This window comes from Empidonax traillii, unplaced genomic scaffold (genome assembly GCF_003031625.1).
Source record: "Empidonax traillii isolate 1590-97213 ecotype Southwest subspecies unplaced genomic scaffold, ASM303162v1 scaffold53:size2875158, whole genome shotgun sequence".
NCBI lineage: Eukaryota > Metazoa > Chordata > Aves > Passeriformes > Tyrannidae > Empidonax > Empidonax traillii.
The window spans coordinates 2,476,460-2,500,615 of NW_020955246.1; the positions used below are offsets into that span (position 1 = coordinate 2,476,460).

General features: G+C 34.5%; 1 protein-coding gene across 1 annotated transcript in view; it reads right to left on the bottom strand.

Annotated features, from left to right (window-relative positions):
- Positions 1-24,156, bottom strand: part of AVEN (apoptosis and caspase activation inhibitor) — a 99,297-nt gene that overhangs the window by 5,725 nt on the left and 69,416 nt on the right. The window contains exon 3 of the mRNA XM_027879313.1: positions 495-565. Within this exon, the coding sequence (XP_027735114.1) occupies positions 495-565 (71 nt within the window). The remainder of the gene's footprint in view (positions 1-494; positions 566-24,156) is intronic.

Consider the following 24,156-nt stretch of genomic DNA (forward strand, 5'->3'; position numbering starts at 1 on the left):
AGCATAAAAAATTCACATACAAATAATCTAGCTGATGTCCTATTTTTTAGGACATGAAGTTTCAACTAGAGGATATGAACTGTTAATTTGAAGGAACGAGAATATGTTTCATAGTTCGATATATGAATATACTCATAAGGGTTTTGTTACAGTAATTTTACTAAACTCTTTTCTCTTGAACACAGTTGAAAAAAGAAGGCTGATCTGCTATGTCAGTAAAGCAAAGAGAAGTCTCCAGTTCTCTTCACTGAGAGATTTCTTGTTTTTATCTCCCAATAGAACTTAAAAACCTAGCCTGATGCTTTGATTAGTCTTTAGCAGAAAAAAAAAGGACAAGGCCCACTAGCATCCAGCATCAGGGAGAAGTTAATAAAATATACACAATAAAGGGTGCTATTATTGTATTGACAATTTGCTGCTGAAAGCACAACTGCCTAGATAATCTGTGCCAGGTGATTATCTATATAAAATCATTTGAATGATAATTCTGTTACCTGCTTATGGCATGTGCTTTCTTTATCCCATTCTTTCTCATCAGCAAATCGAAACTGTGTAAAGGAATCTCCTAAAGAAAATAAATAAAAACAATATTTATTTAAAAAAAATTAACAAGTTTTATCTGAAGTTCCCAACCTAAAGAAATAAAGTCAATAAATAAATCTAATCTCTTCAACAAATTTGCATTTAATATTAATGCTGCTTGCATTCACCATCCAAAACTTATTTTATGCCAAAGTTCTATAGAAATTTTAATCACTTACTTGCAAAACAATACTGAAAAAGGGGCAACAAATTCAAAAGTGAATGAGCAGGTGCTGGGTGCCATGTCAACAAGTGAGATTTTCATTCAAAATTCCAATTCGGACAATATCCTAGGGATACATACAGTATTTACAGAGGTAATTTCTTACGAACAGCTTTGAAAGTGCTGTAGACCTTCTCTTACCAACATGCAAATATTTCTTAAAATGGATTATAATTATTTTATGAAATCACTTTGTACTAGCCAAATAAACACTTCTTGTCTGGTAGCTGAAATCTCTCTCTTCCTTGAACTTGTCCCTACTCCAGCACATCATCAAAAAAAGGCACTGAACTCCAAATTCCAATTCATAGCAGGAGGAATTGAATTAAAAGAAACACTTAAATAGGGCTACTTAAGTTACATATATAACCTTAGTTACAGGATCTTCTAACATACCGCATTTCTTCAAGCCAGAAGGAACTTTCTCTTACTGTAAGGGTTGTTGAATTACCATTTTGTTCTAAATATGATATTTTTATTGCAGTACCATGCTGTGTTGCAAAAGACAGTTCTAGTCCTATAAATTATTTACTGAAAAAAACATACAAGAATTCCAGTAACTCAAAAAAAATCAGTATGGTCTGTGACAGAGGAAACATGAAAGATTCGGGTTTCAAGATGGTGGGCAAAGGTCTAGAGAAACAGAAAGCAAAGACATTGCTGATGCGGAGTACGCGACGTGTCATCTTAGACTGTGCATTTTAAGGACAAATAGCTTTTTCGGAAGATCTATTAAAAAAAAACCACGTTGAAATATTACGTGAAGGAGATGAAATTTGATCCTGAGAATTCAGAGCTACTAAGATGGTCAAGAGTCTCTCTTTTGAGGAAAGGCTGAGTGAGCTGGGCCTGTTCAGCCTCAAGAAGATATGACTGAGAGGGACCTCATCAATGTCTGTAAGTATCTGAGGGGAAGGTGTCAAGAGGATGGATTCAGGCTCTTCTCAGTGGGCCAAGCAATAGGACAAGAGGCAGAAACTGATGCACAGGAAGTTCCACCTGAACATGAGAAAGAATTTCTTTATGGTGCGGGTGACTGAGCACTGGATGATATTGCCCAGAGAGGTTGCTGAATATGTCACTGGAGATATTCAACACGTCCAGATGCAATCCTGTGCCATGTGCTCTAGGATGACCCTGCTTGAACAGGGAGGTAGGACCAGATAGCCCACTGTGGTCCCTTCCAACCTTACCCATTCTATGATCACCTGTAAGCCATTACGATTTATTCCAGCAGTTTGTTGAGAAGCAACAGCTCATTCTTTCCTAATCTCTATTAGAGAACGCATGTGCTAGAGGAAGTTTTCAGTGGCTTTATCAACAAGTGAGCATTTAGCTTCTGTTTGGTTCTTGATATGAACTGCCATTCATAACTTTGACAATCCCTGAATCATGCCCTTAATCCTGCAGACAAAATCCAAACATATTATGTGCTGTCCCCACAACTGGCTTCTTTGCCACTGTCTGCTTGTCCCAAAATGTAGGGAAGCTCAGTCTTTCAGCAATTTCACTTAATAGTGCAAGCACTAGCTGACTCCTGTTTTGCAAACAAAATGAATAAGCACCAAAATGGCGTAGAAATTAGCATACTTCCATGCCAAATAATAAGAAAAGGGAGATCTACCCATCTCCCAGCCAGAATTTAAAATTGATTGGCCATGGAATTTATTTTTTTTTTATCTACTTCATAGCATTTCATGTCTGGTCACTGGGTATGCAAATGTACTCATTTGCTAATCACACTGTCTGCCTGGCATGTCCACTACTGTAATCTTCTGAACCATTACAGCAAGAAAGTGACATTCTCAGCTGAATATTTGCAGAGATATTTAAGACTATTACCATGTCTAGCTTGAATTTTCATTTCTCTGTTTTCATTACATTTATCCAACATCGTTCAGCATTGCTGTGCTGACATACAACCTTGCCTGATCAGCTAGGTTTTGGTTTACACTCAGTGTCTCCAGCCATTACTATTTTGAAAACAACCACTCTTAAACAAGTGCAAATAATGAAAATTAAGCACTGAAATTAACATTTAGATATCTGACAAGGTGGCTAATTTTACAAATGTTTAGTTCATACAATACAAACACCAGGTTCCAAGATGGCTAGGTATGCTCAACAGTGTGGAAAAATTAGACCCTGTATCTTTATGTCTCTATCTGCAGATGAAAATACTTAATGAGCACTCACAGTCATCTCACTGCTGACAAAGGCACCTTCCTCCTCATTGCACACAGCACAAGAGGAAATAAACCCCTCCATTTCCAAACATCTAGAATACTGATAATATGTAATAAGTAATGCTGAAAACCAAAGACATTTAAATTCAGTCTCATGATTTTAAAATGGGCACTAGAATGTGCAAATTAATTTATGTTTTAACAGCTCACATTTTAAAGGCTCTATTTAGTTATATATGTGAAGTTCTATGAAAAATAATTAAACAAAATAATCCTCAAAATCTTCTTATTATTAGAACAAAGGCATAAGTAATTTCTTCCAATATCCCCAAGACTGTTTTACTTATTTCTCATGTTGCACTACAGAGAAAATAGGAGTTTTCTCTGCTCTTATAAAGGACTAAAATTAAACTAAAGGATTAGTCAAATGCTTTCAGTATCTGAGAATGACCACATATAAAGCAGCTAAACCAAGCTACTTCATCAGGAAAATCCACTGGGATCAAGAACTGCTTTATGATTCTCCACACTGACAAAGCTGGTAATCACAGATCCTCACTTTGATATTGTATTGCTGAATTAAAGGGTATGACTTAAACTGTAGTTTAATTAGGCTCTTTAAATAAGTTAACAAAGCATGCCTTTCAAATGGAAAAGAATAACTACAATTCACAATAGCATATTTCATGCAAATTAGGTTAATGAGAATGTTGGTCTAACCAATTATCTTTTCACAAATTCCTTTACCCTGAAAATAACTTCCTTTTATGCCATGAATACTAATCAAATGTCTTGCAATGACTCTGAGTTCCTTCCAGCATAAAAAAATACTTTTCTTCATGTGAATAATTTTTATGTTACTTACAAGTATCACTTGGCCTTCAAATACAGAGAAGCTAAAAATAATGCATTGAAGTAAACCTCATGCACTGTCTTTGGTAACAGTCATAACAATCCTTAATATTCTTTATTGTTTAAAATATAAAATTATTATGAAAACACCACATCTAAACCACCATGCTTTCCTACCACTTGAATATATTTTGAACCTAAATCAATTTCTTTAAATAGAATGTATCTTTCTCAGTTTCATTAGTCCAATTATCCCTTAATACAAATATTCATTGAATTGCAGAGCCAAACAGATCCTACCTGTAATCTATATTAAATATTTTTCAATCTGTGAAATTGTAAGTCTAAAAATTGAAAAAATTGAAAAACAAAACAGTTTTCAGTAGGAAAAATGACATATCAGTGCGATAATTTTATTCATTTTAAAATCTCTCATTCACATAAAAGAATACTGAAGACAGAGGAAAAATACTGCATAGTCCTAGAGATAGAATTTCAAATTGGAAGGGGGAATAACATAATAAGCAATGTAACATGATCCTTTTAAGACTGCCATAATGTCAGGAAGTGTTGCAAGTGCAAATACACTACACTCGCTTTTTAAATCATAATTTACTTTCTCCTAAATAAGAACCAATGATTTTGATAAAATTGCAGGTTTCCAAACTTTGCTCATCTCCCATTTATTTTATTTTGTGAATTCAAACCTCTGTCTACAATCTGCTTAGTTAACTAAATAATATGCAACAAATTTATGACCACAATATGCAAGTGACCCAAACAAATCAAACCAGAAAATTACAATGTAGTTACTTTGGGAATCAATAACAAGACCTAAAATATCTCAAAAAGTACCCTCTATGTACTTACATTAGTCAAATTTCTTCCTGAGTTACTAAATTAAGAAGATTCTCACCAAATAAAGTCCATCCTTAGAACTGATTTTAAGCAACTTCCAAGAGATCACTTTCTCTCTATATTGATTATAAATTCTTCACTATTTATGAAGGATGTAATATCAAAATGAGTTACCTGCCTGTTCCACCAGTCTTCTTTACAGATTGCAGAAATGCAGGAGGAAACGTGTGACTTTTAAGGCGAAAAAAGGCAAAAATCCTCCAATCTAAGTCTTTTCTGCAGCGAAAACCACTTTGAATTGCAGAGTTAAGGCATGAATGATGCTTGAAATTTTATCTAACATCAGTGCTACATATAAAAGGGACCAACTGTCTTGAGGAGTCAGAAGGAAGATAAAGAAAATATTTTTTTCCTGTTTAACAGTGCAAAACTTCATGAAGAAGGTCCAAGAGAAGACAGAAATTCACAGACCAAAGAAAAGGTGGGCAACTAGTAAGTCCGTAATTTTGAGCTAATTTACAATCAAAAGAGTAGACTAAAGCTTAGCATTCCTTTGGGATGAATTAGGTGCAAATGAATATTACTCAGACTGGAGGAAAAAGCACAAGGAAGGAATCCTATCCATCCATCCATAACATGGCCTGCTCTAACACGAAGATTTTGTTAGTGACAGTTTGAAATTTTGTTTTGATAGTGTGGTTGCTATACATGTTATAGATATACATAAACATATATATTTATACATATTACAGATATTCACTTTAGATCTACAATTAAAGCTCATTTAGTATTAAAAATATTTATTTTGATAAATACTACTGAAGATTTATTTTTATAGGCCGTATAATTTTTTTCTCCTACAAAAGCAGACTTGCATATATACAAATTCATAATAAATGTTTTCCCATCACAACACTACTAAATGTATGTTCTGTAAAGGTTTTATATGGCTAATTTTATACACATCATAAACAGATTATTATCCACATACAATAATTTTCTCACAATGAGAAAGTGTATAACACTGAGAAACAGATTTCTGGAAAACTTCCACAGACTCTTCATGACAGTTCCAATAACTTTACTTATTTCTATTTTTTTACCTTCGCTACTTCAGTAGAACACACACTGTAACTACTGTCTTTTACTATTACTATGGTGCAATGTGCACGAATTTTAAAGATCATCTAGTTCCAACATCCTTTCTGTGGGCAGGGACACCTTCAACTAGACCAGGTGCTCAAAAGCCCCATCCAACTTGGCCTTGAACTTCTAGGTATGGGTTATCTAAAACTTCTCTGGGCAACCTGTTCCAGTGCCTCACCACTCTCATGATAAAGAATTTTTTCCTAACACCTAGTGTAAACCTGCCCTCTTTCAGTTTAAAGCCAATCCCCTTTGTCCTCACATGGCCTTGTGAAAAGTGCCTCTGGATTTCTTGTAGCCCCCTTTAGGTACTGGAAGGTGCTATAATGTTTCCCCAGAGCCTGGTCTTCCACAGGCTGAACAACCCCAGCTCTTTCAGCCTGTCTTCATAGGATACTGATACCAAGGATATTTGTAACCTGCACTGCAAACTATAAAAGATTCAAATAGAACAATATTCTAAATTAACTCCCTGGCACAACTACACGGCACTAACAGCCACATTTTACAATATAAACATGTGAATCTGACCCAACAGCAGGATTATATGATCAAGGCTAAATGATGTCTTCAAAATTTAAAATGTGTCACAGTTAAAGCAGTGAGAAGGAAGGATCTTTAAAAAATTCACACTGGTTCTGGAAAAAAGAATGTCTGTTCAGAACAGAAGTAATTTAACACACAAAGGAACTGCAGAAATCAAGGACAGATAACAGTTTTTCTAATGAGGAGCAAGGTGAAGCCAACAAATGCCAAAGAAAAAACGACTTAAAAAGAAAACAAACAAACACCGAAAAAAACCCCCAAACAACTCTTTTTATTAAAAGCTAAAGCACAGGTTAACAAGAGTCAGGGAAACCAAACAAATAAACTTATATTGAAAGAGGTTCAGAAAAACAAACAGTAGTACACTTGCTTCTGCATAAACTCCAGGTGACTAAGAAATAAGACAGAAGAAACTGCAATGACTTAAAGCCTTTAAAGCTAAATGGCAGCATGAGAATACTGGAAACAGTGAAAGGGAGACTGAGGAAGGCAGTGCTACCAGCTCAGTGTTCTTGATGGACAAATGAGAGTCAACACGGCATTTGAAGTTCTGCTGCATGATCTAAGACAATTTCTTAAAAGAAGCAAAATACCACTGCACATAAGCAGGATCTAGTTCATGTAATTTACATGCATTTTCAAAAGCTCTCACTGACATCCCACTCCCTTTCCCACCCAAGACTTCAGCAAAAAGAAGAGGAGGCTTTGTATGAATAAATAATTGCCTTAAAATAGGAAGACAAGAGTAAATTGTCAATTTTCACATTAAAAGAAACCACCAGTGCAATTCCCTGGGGTTGCATCTGTTTAACCTCTTCCCTCAATTAAAACAGAAGAGGAAAAAATATGAGAAAAATAAGTAACAAAGTTTGCTGATGATACCAAGCTTTTCGTGGTAGTGCAGATGAAATCAGGCTGTGAAGGATGACATAAGAATTTCAGAAGACTGGAAAAGTAGATTTTAAAATGGCAAGTGAAACAATACCAAAGATGCAAAATGCAGCAATTCTAACTTTCCACACAAAGAAAGTTCAGGGCTGACCAAAACCATTCCGAATCAGAACCTCAGTGCTATGCAGTGCTCAGAGAAGCCAACTCTTTGGAATTCTTAAGGCAATAGTGAACAACACAGAGAACATCATTACACCTCTATCATGTATCATTACCTTAAATACTGTGCAGAGTTGGGTTTCTCAAGCCCAATCTCAAAAAATGTAACAGCCTTAGAAAAGGCATGAAATAGAACCTGCATGAGAAGTAATTTAGTAACTTAAACCAAGGGAAGGGAACCAAGCGAATATGACAGAGATCTAAAAGCTGTGAGAGGCATAAAAAGGGCAGATAGGGACTAACTTATTTTCTTTTCTCACAAAAGACCTAAAGGCATCAAATGAACCCAGCAGGTAACGCATTCAAAACAAATTAAAAATAGAAAATCTTTATAACTTGAAGGTAGGTTGTGGGACTTCATGCCATCAGATGGTGCAGGTGCCACAATATGCAAGGAAGGATATAGGATAACTACTTCTAAATACAAAGATTCCACATCTGGCTCAGGAAGTCCCACGAACAGAAATTGTTGTAGATCAAGAAAATATTTGGGAAAGTAGCATATAATACAGCATGTTCGGGTGCCTTACCTGAACTGGTGTCTCCAGATGGACCGTGGGTCTAATTGAATAGAACCAACCTTAAAGCAAATAGCTGCCTTTTTTTTTTTTTTTTTCACTTGAAGAGCTCTACCCTTCTCTTAATTAGCTATCTTTCTGCAGGAAAAATAAGGAGGAAAAGTAGGTAATTCATAAATGTATTTTTAGTCTGTAGCTAAGTGTTCTTTCGAGTCAATGCACATTTGACATCTACTTGGTATATAAGGAGACAACAGACAACGTGACCATACGGGAAATTGTATAAACAGCATGAAGCAGATTCTCTCTGTTTTCTATTTTTTTTCCACATTTTCTTAAATTTATCACTATTTTTCATATGTAATTTTTATTAATGATTTCATTAATAAAGCTCTTTGAATGATATAAAAATGAAAAATATTAAAAGAGAATGCATTGAACAAAAAAGTATATTTAAAATTTAATCAAATACAGTTGCCTGATGTGGTTATTCATAAGTATCAATCCCACCTTCTCCATATTCACTTTTTTACTGAATAAACAATACAATGATATTTAAGGGTGAAGATACTGATTTCCCCATAGGTTAAGCTTAAACTTTTCATTAAGTTTAAGCTAGTCACCTTAAATATTTACATTTTTCTTGATGCTTTATGACATTTTCTAGTGTCATTTTTTTCAGGCCACTAATTTATGACATGCTTAAGGATTTTTAAATGTCACTGCAACCAGCTTGCAAGATTAGACAAACTATATAAATCCAGAGAGCATACTGTTTTTTGTGCAGTACCATTCAAAAGAAAGGCTGGGGAAAAAAAGGAAAACACTGCTGCAAAATAAAAATGTAGCTTAGTTACTGCATAAATACACGAGACCAACAACATTTGGTTTTGGTTTTGTTCTGGTAGTACCAGTATGAAATAGAATAAGGTGCAATTTGTGAGTATCCCTAGAGACGGGGGCAGAAAACTCCTTTGAGTGAAAGGGAGAGAATTCATATATTTTGATACACCTGGATCCAACAGAGGACAAGTAGCTTAGTGTTAGAGTTCTTGATCTCCACAGACCGTCAGGTTAAGGGAACCTAATGATCTGGTCCTTTGTGAAGACCGCGTTTTCTCCAACACCAAAGCAGCAGCTGATATCAGTACAGCGTATGTCCATTGCAGGAAGTAAAGCTGAAATTCAACACTGGAAGAAAAGAAGAAATGGCAAGGTTCCCATCCACAAAGATTTGCATAACATCAAACTGCAAAACTCAAAAGAGGAATTCATTTGCATTTGCTGGCACAAGGTTCTCCTATATTCTGGCTTGTAAGTGAGGAAAGAAGAGACATAATGAAAAGAATCCAAGAGGAACATTGTTGAAACAGAATGGAAGCCAGTCATTCCAAAAGATCCCTGATTTGCCCTGCCTATGACGGGAACCACTGTGTGGCAGCTACAGTGAATGGGCATCAGAGGATGCAGAAGAGGGGAGAAGGATGCATTCCTATGCATTCCATTAAGAAAAGATACTGCCTTGAGACCTTGAGGCAGACAGTACCTCTAAGCTCCACACAACCACTTTGAAGGGGAAACGAGAGACTGGATGAACAGTTTAGTTTTATACAGAAGTGAGACAAATAACTCTGAGGTTAAACCTGAAACTGCAGCCTTCACTCAAGCTTTAGACAGTGCAGCCTGTAAGTAATTCATCATCCTACAGTTCTACATTTCAGTATTCTGAGAAGCTAAAAAGTATGTCTCATAATGGATGACAAAATTTTTGTAGTTTATTAGTGAGGTTTTAATTTTTTCTAAATTACACATGAAGACCAACTTTTACAGTATTTCCAAATATAACAACTGTCCTACTATACAAAACCACATAAAATTTCAAAATTTGCCAAATGCTAGCTGGATTACTGGTTATTAGAAAACTCAGATTCAAAACTCAGTTGCTGGCCTAAACCTGGCAGAGTGCTCTACTCCACTATATTGCTTTTTTGGTAGATGACTCCTCAATTTTCTTGAATAAAATTAAAATAAAACGTGTGTTTCAAAACCACAATAAAACTACTACTGCTGTTTAAATACTTCATGTCATGCTAGCTAAAAGAAAGAACATCAGAAAGTACATGTTGACATATTTTGGTAAGTGGTAGAATGGCGCTCACTGGCCTAGGTTCTTCACATTGCCCTATTGAAGCAAAGTTCCTCCTAATTATTATTTATTTGGATTATTGTTCATTATACCTCTTGTGTAAACAGTGCATGGAAGTATACTGCTGTATCATATCTGGGAGGTGAGAACATCACTCAATTCATTAGACCAGATTCTTGCGCTTTTCCATCTAAGGGAACTTTGTATCTAACTGGCATGCTCAACTAAGAGCAGTTGCATTGCATAAATTTACACTAGGATAACTACTGTTTTCTGTAAGTAGGCTGTCAGAATATCTGGTCTGAAAACTTCAAAATTCATGACACAGCTTACTTGTCCAGAAAATGCAAAATATGTCTCCTTTATTTCACATTGCGCCTCCACTAAAAAGAATCCTGTTTTCAAAAATGAACCCAAAAAAGCCCACAACAGTAATCTTAGAGGAAACAAATGAACAAACTTAATATTTTAAGCAACTTCACAGTTTTTAATTTCAATAACACTAATGACACAATTGGAGGACAAAAGTCCCCTATCTGTAGCTCTTACATGACACACAAACACTGGAAAACTTGCCTTTCTCTATTCCCCTTCCCTCCAATTTTTATAGGAGACAGGCCATGAAAGTTTACCATAGTTTTGGCATTTGATTATTCAAGCTTTCATTTTAAAAATTTAAGGACAGTCTTAATTTCAAATGGTGAGTGCAAACATTATTGGATACCCCCTTCATTATTAGAATTCATAAAAAAATATATATATTCTAAATTTTTCTTAGTGCTACAGTTTTATTCCTTACTCTGTATTTGACAGAATATTTACAGCAAATATTGTAATTATATAATCAATATTATTCTTTATGATGCTGTTCTGGATACTTTTAATATCATCACATCCAAATTAGTACCATCCTTCCCTAAAGCACAATCCACTATTCATGTAAGTGGGACATTATGCTCTGTCTATGGGACTATCTTTCAAAAGTATTCATAAATTATACATAAATGTGCAAGCCTAAAAATATTCAAGTAGTTTGATACAGTGAGTATGAGACTTGGCTTTCTTGCATTTATGAAGGATTCTGCAAGGCATGACAAGTCATAGTACTAACATGAGCTTGCAAGATTTTTTTTGTTTAATGAAACAAGAGAAGTACCTTCAGAAAACAACACAGGAGGATTTTCTTCTGATATATTAATATAATTACAGGGATTACAATTAGCAAATAGTAAATGTAGTAAAGTTCCAGTTCTACAAGCATGTAAGAGCTTGAAAGTATTTCTTTTCATATGCAAGTTACTTATAATTCTCCAAAGGTAGTAGTGGATTCACTTGTCAGAGACTTCTGAACATCAAATTCAAATTAACAGATCGGTAAGCATTCACTTCTAGTCAAACATACAATCAAGCAGCATATTGGATTTGCTTAGAAAACCACTATGGTCTTGGTCGAAACATAAAAAAAAAAAGTGCTTTTAAAAGAGTTACCATTATCTACAGCAGGGTCTTCTCATTCCTACAGAGGAATGGTCAATGCAAAGTTTCAAAACATGTTAAGAGAAATTATGAGTTCTTCTGTAAAGTCAAAAGTAGAAAAATTACTTACTATCTACTTACTGTACTACTTATATAGTTCTTTGTGTCATGTTAAAAGAAAGTTGTAGCCACATACAAGCTTCTGCTCATCTTATGTATCAGGTACCTTGAGGGTTTTTCTGAAAAATTTCTCATAAGTAAATAAAGATTGGATTAGCTCAAGTGAAAACGTCAGTATCCCTCATGAACATCTGCTCTTGTGCCTTTGCACTGAACATGCTACAGCACTGCACATTCTAGAGCTTACAATACCATTCACAAATCCTGTAGCTGGCTTTCTTATGCTACAGGATAGCCTGTAGCCTTCAGACAAGAACTTCAGCTCTTAAGAAACACGAGGAGTTGATACAGGATGGAGAATTACAGTTTTCTGGATGACAAATACCATCTGGACTATGAATTTACCACTGACACACAGTGTTTCGCTGGTCTGAAAAATGCAAAAATATTGATTTTTATTTAATTATCTTCTATATTCAAGCAGCACAAAATTGAAAGGTGCACTTAAATATTGATTTTGAAATATTCATTTGGAGATTTTATTTTCCATCACAGTATTGACATACTATTAAATAGCATCGTAACAATATCAAAATTCAGGTTTTAAGATACTGAAGACAGTGATATATCTGGTAACAAGGCTAAACTGAAATCTCATCCATATCATAGCTATTCACTAGACATATTTGCATTCTGTTGTTATTTGTAGTTTTTTTCTATGATCTAATTCTATAAAGCTTAAAAAAAAGGGCTTGCACAATTTTGCCCCCAAGGACATTAATCCATGATGTATTTTAATGTTGTGCTAAGGCCTCTCCTGCTTTTCATTCATCTATCAGCCTGTTTGTTCTAGCCCTGTTTAGGGTGTTTATTTTATCTTTCAACCTTGTTTAAATCAATTCTTCCAGATTTCTGACCACAATTGTGGTACTTCAAGTCCTTCTAGCCTACTTGGAACATAATAAGCAGGTGTTAATCAGTGAATTCTTTAGCAGGAATTGACCTGTGAATCAAGGAGAAAGCACTAAGTTGTCTCTGCTCTGCCTTGTCAAACTGAATTGCTCTTTCACTATGCACAGAAATACCTATGACTCAGAAATACCCATATTCTCAGTGCTTGTTTTAATTTTGAATGTGTATTTCCAAACAAAAAGTTACAACATTTTCTACAGGCGTTTCAAAATATTTCTCTCTTTTTGTTGTATTGTTGTTGTTGTTTTGGGTTTTGGGGGGTTTTTTGTTTGTTTTTAACCTCTTTTAAATGCTTTCAGGCAGCCTTGCCTTATTGGGCATGTTAACTTTGATTCTCATTTAGTATGTCAACAGTGAAATCACTGTGCAGGATATGCCAAGTCAGTATAGAACTTGAATAAGCTTGAGCACAGCACTCCTTTAAAAATTGCAATTTTCCAGAAACTGCATTCTTCAATGGAAAAAATTCAAGCAGAATTGTCCTGAGCAGCTCAAACTGTCTCACTCTTAATCTAACCAAAATTTTTTTGTCGCAAAGTTTTGGATTATCATTACTCATCCACAAAATAACCAACTGGCTCTCGCTTTCCTTCAGCAGTCACACAGGAAACCGTTTCACAACACATCTCTCCTGCTGAATCAACACAAATCTGCAGCAACACAGAGTCAAAGCTCAACAAGTAATTTGAAAATAAGGATTATCAGACAATGAAAATGTGCTTAGAATAGATAGAAGATGTTTAACAATTACAAATCTTAACCACATAGGAAAAATACTAGTCTTCATAGCATATGAGAAAAAAACTTTCACGGAGATGCCATGTGTTTCCCCACAGATGAAAAACCTTTTCTCTAAACACACATTCAGTGTTTTAATATCTCTTCCACCTTTGGTCAGCACATTTTTAATTTTTTTTCTAATTAACATTTTTAAATACCTTTGTTCATTTTGCTTTTAAGCTTCAGAACTTTGAAAAGAATCAGAATCTACCAAAAGATTTAGTGTGACAAGAAGGTCACTCATGACTCTACTGGTAGCCTACCAGAGTTACAATCTCCTTCCAGTCCAGAGGAACTTTTTCCACAGGTTTCAGTTAACACATCTGAAGGTCAACTCAAAAATGGGAACAATTATCTTAAATATGAGGGAATGTACTGGAACAGGAGGGAAGGAAAAAAACCCTCTCTTCATTGTTACCAAGTAAACTATACATGGTACTACAGTGCCAGTTCTCACATTTGTAAAATACAGCATGTTTGCAGACATAAACTGTTCTTTCTAATGCACCTTAAGATCTATATACAAGTGCTAAGATCTAATGCTGGTATTTGTTGCCAGTCCTACTACCACCAAAAATGTCTTTTCCTGCTTAAGACTGATATTCAAGTTACGGTTTCAAAATCACTTAAAGATGTCGGATGTTGAAAAAGAAAAGAAAGATAAAATGTTTGAATGAATGACAGTATGGTTAATTAATTACATGGATTCTAAGAAATCAAGCAACTGAGCTCAACTTTAAGACAGCTCTGCTTTACAACAATCCTCAGCTCTCAAATGGGAGAAGTAATTTTTGCATCTGTTTTTCACATCATGCAGCTTGCCTCTGCTAAATACAAATACAAATTCAGGTGTTCTACTAATAGTTCCAAATTCTTCAAAACTGATTTTGAACAGCAAACTAGGCTTTTAATTCTTTCAGAAGTGAATAAAGAGACTGATCATCATATCTTCAAATAAATGACAAAGCACAAAGTCTTCTGGAGTATTGCATTCCCATTCAGCACCTTTCAATATTCAGGGGACAGGTTTCAAAGCATTCTGAGGTACAGAATAACTGTCAGTAATACCATGCAGAGATTTATATGAGAACCAGTTCCCTGATGTGTATTTTCTTTTCACAATACATTTTTGTATATGTTTTTGAAGACATAAAAGTGAGAGCGAAATGAGTGTTTCCTATACAAACTTGTACAGATTCTTCAGTTTGAAAGTGCAACAGGAGAGTGCAGAGTTTGGTATCTGAGCCCTCTCAGGCAAAAGTACTTCATCACACTGTCTATAAAATAGTCAGAAGACAGCAGAAGTTCAACTCATTAACAAAAAGCTACTAAGATTAGAATACTATATCAATCAAATTCTCTTTGTATATAAAAGTGAGATTTAAGCTTAAGGAAAGAAAAATGAAATGTCAAGCTGAGTTTCAATGCAACTAAACACACTTCTATCCATTCCTAATTTCTTTACTCAGAGAACTCAGTATCTGTGGTTTTCAACCATGAGTCCTATGGACTACTTCTCTGGGACCCTGTAAAAGGTGATGAAAGCAAAATGAGACTGTGCTAATGTTACAACTGGATTCTACACCACACTGAAAAGAAACCAAAACAAATGACTAAAGATCTGCAAGTAAAAAAATTCAAGTCTGTTCAGGTCAGTTTAACTACCACAATGATTCAGTTTTGTATTATATGTAGGGGTATTGAGGGTTCTCTGAAAATTCAATTAAAAATATACTTGAAATGTCAAAGCTCACTTGTGTTTTATTCATACACAGTTTTGAGAGGCAAACTGCTCCAACCTGCCAGCTGCAGCTTCCTTACCTTAAATCAAATCCATGATGAATCATTAAAGAAGCTAGACATAGTGCAAGGCTGATTTTGATGAATGACTCAGAACTAGGAATTAGCAATCACTGGAAGGATAAGAAAAAAGCAGAATTTGGGAAGATCACATATTTCTAGACACATTTCAAATTAAAACTTAACTATTCCTTTACCCTCAAAGGCCATGGTGGGGAAATATTCTGGACTAATGCTAGGAGGATGTAAGGTACAATGGATTGTCATACTCTTGCCTCGGTGATCAATAGATTATTGTGCTTTTAGAATTGTCTTTTATTATACTCTACAGTATCAGAGCATGCAAGATTAGTAATTTATCAGTTCTGCACCTAAAATAAATAAAAAATGGTAAAGAAAACCAAACACCCTTAAATACTGCAAAGCCATGCATCTCTCTGGTTCTACAAAAATGAAGACACAACAGTTGAAAATGAAAATTTTGAAAAATATTATCATCCTCACTTGAATTTATTAAGTTCAGAAGAATAAGATCTGTTTGGCAATTGATCATCTTAGCGAGAAGCGTTCCTTCTATGATTGTCAAAATGCACATGAGGAAATTTTGGAAAATGCCACCTACTGAATTCATGAGCAAACTTGTTTATCATGTCTGCATTTCACTGCAAGACTTTCTAAGTTAATAAAAAGGAGACATAAGCCAGTGGAAAGCCAGACTTATCCTCACTACTGGTTGACCCTGCAAATGGGAAAGCAACAGCCACATCCCCCATTCTGAGCTGAAGAGCCCCCAGGGTCTCTGGGTTGAGCAGAAGGAAACCCCAGGAGTTGCTGGATGTGGTGGCTGATTAGAACACTCCTGAACAAAAATAATCAAGGAACTTGCTGTAATTTTTTTTGTTTACTTGTTGTAAATTTATTCTTAATCATCACAGAAAGTATGGAAGAAAACTAAAGCTATAGTTCAATAGTTCAATTAGCACTAATTTCTTTCAGAAATTGAGTTCACTGTGGTTGAGAAAGACTTTTTTTCTTCATTGATAGAAGGAAAGTGTGTTTGATGAAATCACATAGAACATGGATACCAGACAAATAAGGTGCCTTTAGAGAAGAGCTGGATTCATGACTCTTATCGCTTTGGTATAATGAGAAATGTTATATCCTCTGTACATGTTATATCCTCTGTATGTTGTTGTAAATGAACATGAAAATGTCATGAGATTGTCAGCTGGAGAGGACTATACATACATGCTAGATACAGACAAACTGTGGAAGAGATTGATTGATTAGAGAAAGTGTAATCCAGTGTATTTGATAATGCTAAGTACAAAGAGAAATGTGATGCTGATTACAAGTTAATTTTTTAACCTGAAAATGTGTTATCTTTCATAATTTTTCTACAATTAGAGAAGACAAATTTAAAAGGTGTAATAAAATCTTTCTAATTCAGACTGAATAACATTTTACTGATATAGTAAAACAAATGACTTCCACTAGCTTTTGTCATCAGGTGTGCCCTCAGAATCAAGCATATAGCCTGTATATGTTTCAAATAATTAGGAAAGACAAAACCGCTAGGTCAGTGTTAAGTTGTAAGTCACTCTAGTTTACTTGAAAGTAATAGCTGAAGGTAGAAAAGCATTTATCGACTGATATGGTCATGAAAACATGACTCTGTACTAAACCTAGCTTCCAAAATTCCAGAAAGTGCTGCTCCCTCAAAAAAACTCCCTATGCAGTTTCTCTACAGTACACTTATCTGGTCTGTAGATTTCCTTTTGCTTCTTCCATGTCTATAAATAAATAATGAAAAAAGCTATTGCATGAGGTGCTACATATTTGTAAGGGGTCACATGCCTTAAAAGGTGACCAAGTTCATACTGGAAACTGCAAACTGGATTTCACAGTGCAGTCTGGCATCCATTAACAGTGCATTTACTCATGCTTCTGTGAGCCCAGAACCGTGGACATAAATTTTACAGGGCAGACATAGTCAAAAGGTCTACTGTGTACTTTTTCAGGGGTGCCCTAAGAGGCTACCCAAAATAAAAAAAAAGGAAGTCCAAGTCCTATTTGGCTATATATTGTGCACAGGCTTCCTTTGATACCTTTGATATTCTTGTACCAGACTGATGACTGCATTCAGTTGTCTTTGAATTTGTTCACTGGAAATGTCTTTTGTAATCCAAAACATATATGAATAACTGCACAACCTGGTAGAGCATACATGGGCCATTACCACTGCAGTGGTTTTGTAAATGTTTCACTGCTACTGAAAGGTCAAAGCAGCACCTGCAGGATTATAATATATTCCAAGTGCAGATCTCGGAAGCTTTATGTTGGCTGGATAGATACTTACAAAAGTAGGTACCTTTGCTAATGCTTTTGATCTGGTAATGGAAAAAAAAACAGTGACCAATGTGAATACAACACAGCATATAAAATAATTCAATCCCTCAACTGAATTCATCTCCTTTCTTCTTTGAAACCAGGAAGGTGTAGTCTCCTCATCTGAGATAAGAAGTTACAAATCCCATGCCTCCTGCAATGATAAGGGCTTGCTCTCTCTTTGAATAGTTTTTCAGTGAGACACATTCACGAGATCAGAGAAATGACAGCTGGAAATAGACAGCATGTGCATTTTGTGGCTTGTTTACCCCTTTGATCTTCATTGGGGTTCTCTATGATTAATAGAGAGGATTATGAAGAGCAGATATGGTCAAGATCAAATCTCTAGTCACAAAATGTGCTTACTTGGGAAACAGTGTGTCAACTGATCTGCAGTGATCTTCCTGAGTTTCTCTGTAAGTTTTAAATGCTTAGAGAAGGTAGCCCCAAAAATCTGATAATGAATATCCCTGTAGTAAAGGTTCATCAGACAGTTGTATACTGATGCATTTTAAATTCATTTCTCTGGACAGGTGCAGTTTGGAGTTAAGCAAGAGCAAAAAATACTATTGTTTTGTGCAAGCACCTACAAATTCAAAGTTTAAGACTTCAATAAAATAGGTATGGGCTATCAGGAACCCAAATAAGACTGCTACATGTACAGATATTTTAGCTCCCCAGAAACAGAAAAACCAGTGGGTTATGTAAAAATTCTCAATGCAATTTTCATTCTATCAGTGAATATTAGTGGCTTGTGTTTTACTGAAAAAACAATAGTAGTGGCTTTGTTTTACCAGAAAAAAAAACTCATTGTTAAATAGAACCCATTGAAATTTAAAGTTTTAACATCATCTATTTCTATTCTTGAAGCATATAATATCTAAGTATAAGCTCTAATTTTCATCTAAAATCTAGCCATAACAAAGAAAGCTAGAGTATCTGTTAAAATGGGAGTTTTGATCTCAGTGTACTATGTCCTTGGAGAGGAATATGAAAAATTTATTAGGGATCAGAGAATTTAGTTCACATACTTTCGTCAGAGGCAAATGACAGTCAAAGAGAAATTAATTTTGAGAATAGAAATCTGAACTTCGCAGTCTGAGAAGATGACAATCAACCTTGATTTCTTCTCCCTGTGGGCCAGTAATGCTTAATTCCTAAGGTCAGACCCTATAAGCAGCTATAAAGGGGTTTTTTTTTTATGTATGGAAAGCATCACTGGATATTCTAGTTATTTCTTACAAGATATAGAAAATAATCTAAGACAAAATGTAAATACTCTTTTTTTCAATCCTGAAGAAAAAAACTGCTGTATTACTGCTTTCTCATTCTAAAATACTCTGTACCTAAATCTACCACCAATAATTATGCATTACTCTATTTGGCAACATCTTTCTTCTTTGCATTTTTCTCCTATAACCTACAACTCTCCTTGGCAAATATTACTTTAAAAACCTACGAAAAACGTATCCTTTAATTTATAAATAGACTAATCATGAAAGGTGACATTAACTAGTCTCTCTGAACCTGAAGATCCTGAAACAGAAGCTGCTGTGCTTTGATGTTTACTCTCAGAAAAGTACAAACTTTCCCTTGAAAGTTTTCTGAGAAAAGGAAAGTAATGGAAATTACACAGTACATGTATGAAATAAAATCACAGGACTTAAGCTTTAGCTCCAGTAAGAAGTTCCTTTAAAAGAATGCCTTGAAACAAGATTTGCTTATACTGAAAATCCGTGAAGTACTGATCAAACAAAAAGATCTCCTGTAGCCACAAACTAAGGACAGTAGTAAAACTCCTAATTATGTACCAGAACTCTTTGTCTATTTTTGCAACTGCATATTTTGTAACACTTGATTCAAGTTAACATAAAAATTAAAACTGTTACTAATAATTTTTTTGGTCTCTTTTAAAACACCTATTTAGCTGCAGTAACACAACCAAAGTTTCAATAAATGTTAAAGACCAACCTGAACCAGACATCCAAACACACGTAAGACAAAAACACATAAGAATATCTGGAATTAAAAGAATAACATTCTAAATAAACACATTAGTTAAAAGTGAAACCAGAAAAGTTTAAGAAATTGCAATTAGACAACAATGTAAAAATATAATTAAAGAAAGGAATCATATTTTAAGATGAGTGAGATGTTTCTCCAAGACAGCTGAATTTAAAAGTGCACAAAAATGTACAAGGATCTACTTCCACTAAAACAGTGTTTAATCAGTCCAGAAGCTTTATTTCTACAACTAAATAAATTCCTAGAAATATATACTCTGTCCAATCTCTGCTCCTCAGCTCCATTATCTTTACATAACATTCTTAGGCAGATAAAAAGGGAAAAAAGATTCTGCTTAGCAAATTATTAAGAAAATACAAAATATTTATGCAATTTTTACTTCAAGTTACCAGCAAAAAGTTAGACCACTTCATTTTAGGAAGTATAGGGTTATATCTATGATCCTACATTTCTATTCTGGAAAAATGGCAGTTAACTTCCTATATCATAAATATTTACTGTGTGAAGCTTATGGCAGAAGGCTTTTTACACTACTCTATGTTGCCATTTTTAATACCTAGCATAAGTACATAAACTGCAGTGTTCATCATAGCAGTGGTTACCATATAGATAGTACTTGTAAGCACTGAGTTTGCAACACAGAATCTACCACTCAGTCATGTCAGAAAGATGTGTGCCCCACTCATCACTCCTTCCATACACACCCTCGCTATTTTATCATTTACTTTCTCTCTTTTGCTGTCTCTGGGGGCTCTTTCACTCACACCTCTTGCTCAGGTCCTATTCGTACAGCTGCACACCCTCCTTCATGCCAAATCCTTACTCAGATGACTCATTTGGCTAAACCATCAGAAAATCATTGTGTTTTTTGTTTGTCAACTAAACTTCCTGTATTTTAGCATTTCAATTCTAAGAAGCATCAGCACCACAGCAAAAAAAGAAAAAAAAAAAAATATGCTGTCAGGAGCCATGAAGAGAAATGATAAACTAGGGTAAAGCAGAACACTAGCTACCATTCCAGAACAGAGCCTTACATGAGGTCCTACAATTGCATGTCTAAAACTGAAGAAAAAAAATTGCAACAAGCTCAATTACTTAGAAATCAATGTCTGAAAAGAATATGAATTGCTAATATTAAAGAATCCATTTGCTTTGAAACTGAACATATTATTAGAATGCAATTTTTTATCAAGAAAGTGTATAGAAAGTTGAAGACTTAATGTCAAAACACAAGTATAAAATGGGCTTGCATGTATACTTCCTGTGATGAAGTCAGCATAACACAACAGCAGAACTACTGGCAATCACTTCTCTCTTACTAGTACTTGAAAAGCATTCAATTACGAATCTCCAGTGAGAGAGATATAAATATTTCAGAATATATGTTTTTGACAAAACTGGGGCAGAGTAGCCATGGACTGGAACTTGAAAATGTCATGATCTATGTTCAGAGATGAATGGGAGGAAGAAGGAAACAAAAAACATTGTAAGGAGAGCACTCTTACAAAAAGCTTTAACAAGAATATTACTAAGCTTAAAGAAAAGGTACCATTTTCATCAGCAAACCATTATGCAAACCATTTTTACTACATTCAAACTATAAAAAATGATTTTTTTCTTCTATAACTAGAAAAAAAATATCATATGAGCAACCACATTAATTTTAAACATATTAAATACAACTAAATGAAAAATCCAGCCTAGTAATTTTCACAAAAACAACTCATCTGGCTCTAGGTAAAAGAATATTAAACAATGTGAAATTTGCTCATGAGATACATTTTGTTTAAAGGACACTCTTGTCTTTTAGAATGAAAATGTAGCATGTCTTTACCAAAGACAGAACTCAGGAACTGAACGTCCTCCTGGTAAGAGCCATTTAATTTCTTTGTAATCTAGGATTGTATAGTTACAGTATTTAAAAAGATATACATATGTATCTCTGGTACCAGTTTGGTACTAGAGAGGTTTATTCTGTAGAAAGACAAAATCCCCAAATCTTTATCCTGGTCTCACTAATGCTAATTTTCAATTTAAAGAAAAATAATTTTTAATCCACGCATAAATTACTTTGCATGTAAGTGCTTTTCTGGAAAATTTTGGATAAATGCACACAAAACTTTTGTTTTCAGCACCTGCATCCCTGATATGGAAATGAAGCTAATGCCTGGAAGGCTATCTAACACGTTTTGCTTAATTCCCCATTCTGCAAACACTGTTTTTCCCTTTTCAATTAAACTTGTTTCTCAAAAGCTTTCTGTCCCCACAACTAAATTGAGAAGCTCCATGGCTCAACCAAAACAATGAATTACTAAAAAAACAACTATCTTATACCTTTTCTAAATTAACCTAGAATACACTCACATTATTATTATTATTATTATTATTATTATTATTACCCTCCTATTAAAAATCAACATTACTGCAGCATCCCTTGGCTTTTCATTTCAAAATACAGTAAAGATCAAAATGACTGAAACTTGGACAGAAATGCAGCAAAACTTGGACAGAAATGCAGCAAAGTCACTAGTAGCAGTTTAGAGCTGAGATGAAAAACAGCACAATAAAACCACTGTTTGAAACCTTACGATAGGTAGCAAGTAAAAACAATTTAAAACAACCCCATCCATCAGTCTATATTCTTGCAACTATCTTTATCATAGAATCTTAGAATCATAGAACGACTTGACTTGAAAGCGACCTAAAGATCATCTAGCGTAATCCAGTATCATCTTTACCATCAAATATTTCTGTGATTTCAAACTGCTTAATTTTATTTAATTTTATTTTTAAGAATTCTTCATCATAAAATACACTAATAAACTGTCAGTGAGTTAATTAATCAGCCAGAAATTAAATAATAGATAAAATTACAGGCAGCCATTCTATTATAGTTAAAACTCTTATTTTTACACAGAATCTTCTCTTGTAAAAAGACAGCTTGAGACATCAACTAAGGTGAAAGCCTACTCCTAGAAATGTAATAGATTTAAGCAAACTGTTTACATGGGGAAGAGGCATGCAGTTCTGATTTTTAAATGATGCATTTGGAGAAACTAAACTTCATATCTCTGTATAAGACACAACCGGATAAGTAACAAAAGTTGCATAGCAACGGATATGTCTCATACAATATCAAAACACAGCATAAATTTCCTGATACATGTAAAACACAGGAAACCTGTTGAAATTAGTACATTATGAAACCCAAAAGCAAGTACATCACATTTAGGAACAGCACGCCTACACCGCTTTTCCTCACAAATAGTTTCTATCTGCTAAGCTAAACACACTGGAAATATAAGCTTGGTAACTTTTAAAAAAACTTTACTAAGTTTTCTTCAGAAGTTTACAGTAAAGAGCTCTCTATGAATAGGGGAATATTTCTAAAAACAAAAAAAAAATCCGCATTAACCAAATGAACGTGGTACGAACCAGGTGGAACAACTGTGAGATTCTCATCAAAACTTCATTTCTTTACCTAAACGAAAACACCATCATAGATGCATTCAGAGCATGCAAATAAGAAAGCTCAGAGATTTTTCTCTATACGCATCTGCAGTAAGCAAAGTGTGATCATATGAACCCCATCCACAGAATGAAAAAGGAGGTTTATCCTGTAAACTGAAACCAAGTAAAGCTCATTACCAAAATTAATGTAATTTTGCTTTGTTTACTGTAAGGTAAATTTTATTTCCTCTGATTTAAGACTCAGATGAAAATAAACAAGATTCAGTATTCACCATCAAAATTAAGATGAAGCAGTGCACTGACAAAAAAGATAATAACAAAGCAATAACAACACTCACACTGAACATGAGGATCAATGTATTTCATTGGCTCACATGGCTTCTGGAGTGCAGGTGGCTCATGCCTGGACCTCTTGCAGTCTGTCCATGGGCAACCAGGACAGGTCTAATCATCTCCAACATCTGCCTTTTGTTCCTGTTGCTTTATTGAGGTCTCCACAGTTTAGATTTCCCACTTTTTATAAATAAGGAAATACACTGCACTAGTACTTCACAAGAAACATTGCGAAGACTGAAATTCATAAAAGTACTCACCATTATTTTTATGAACACTTTACAGAGAAAGCATTTTAATTTTCAAAGTTTAAGGGTTAAATTTAAGATTGAAATTGACATCCAAAAATAAGATGAAAGCTTAGATACTTTGAGAAAGATAAGATGAATAATTTGTGTATCAAGAAAAATCATAGCATTTCATATAATTTAACAAAGTGCCATGTCTTTCTAGTCCATTAAATTACAGCAGCCTTTTAATAATTGAACATTTTTCAAAATAGCATGAAGCTGAATGATTAAAAAAAGGTCTTTCTTTTTAATAAGAAATTAATCTATTTGTTTTAATGAGAGTTAACCACACTGGTTTTTATTTCAGTTCCAAGAAGCCTCATGGGAGAAAGCA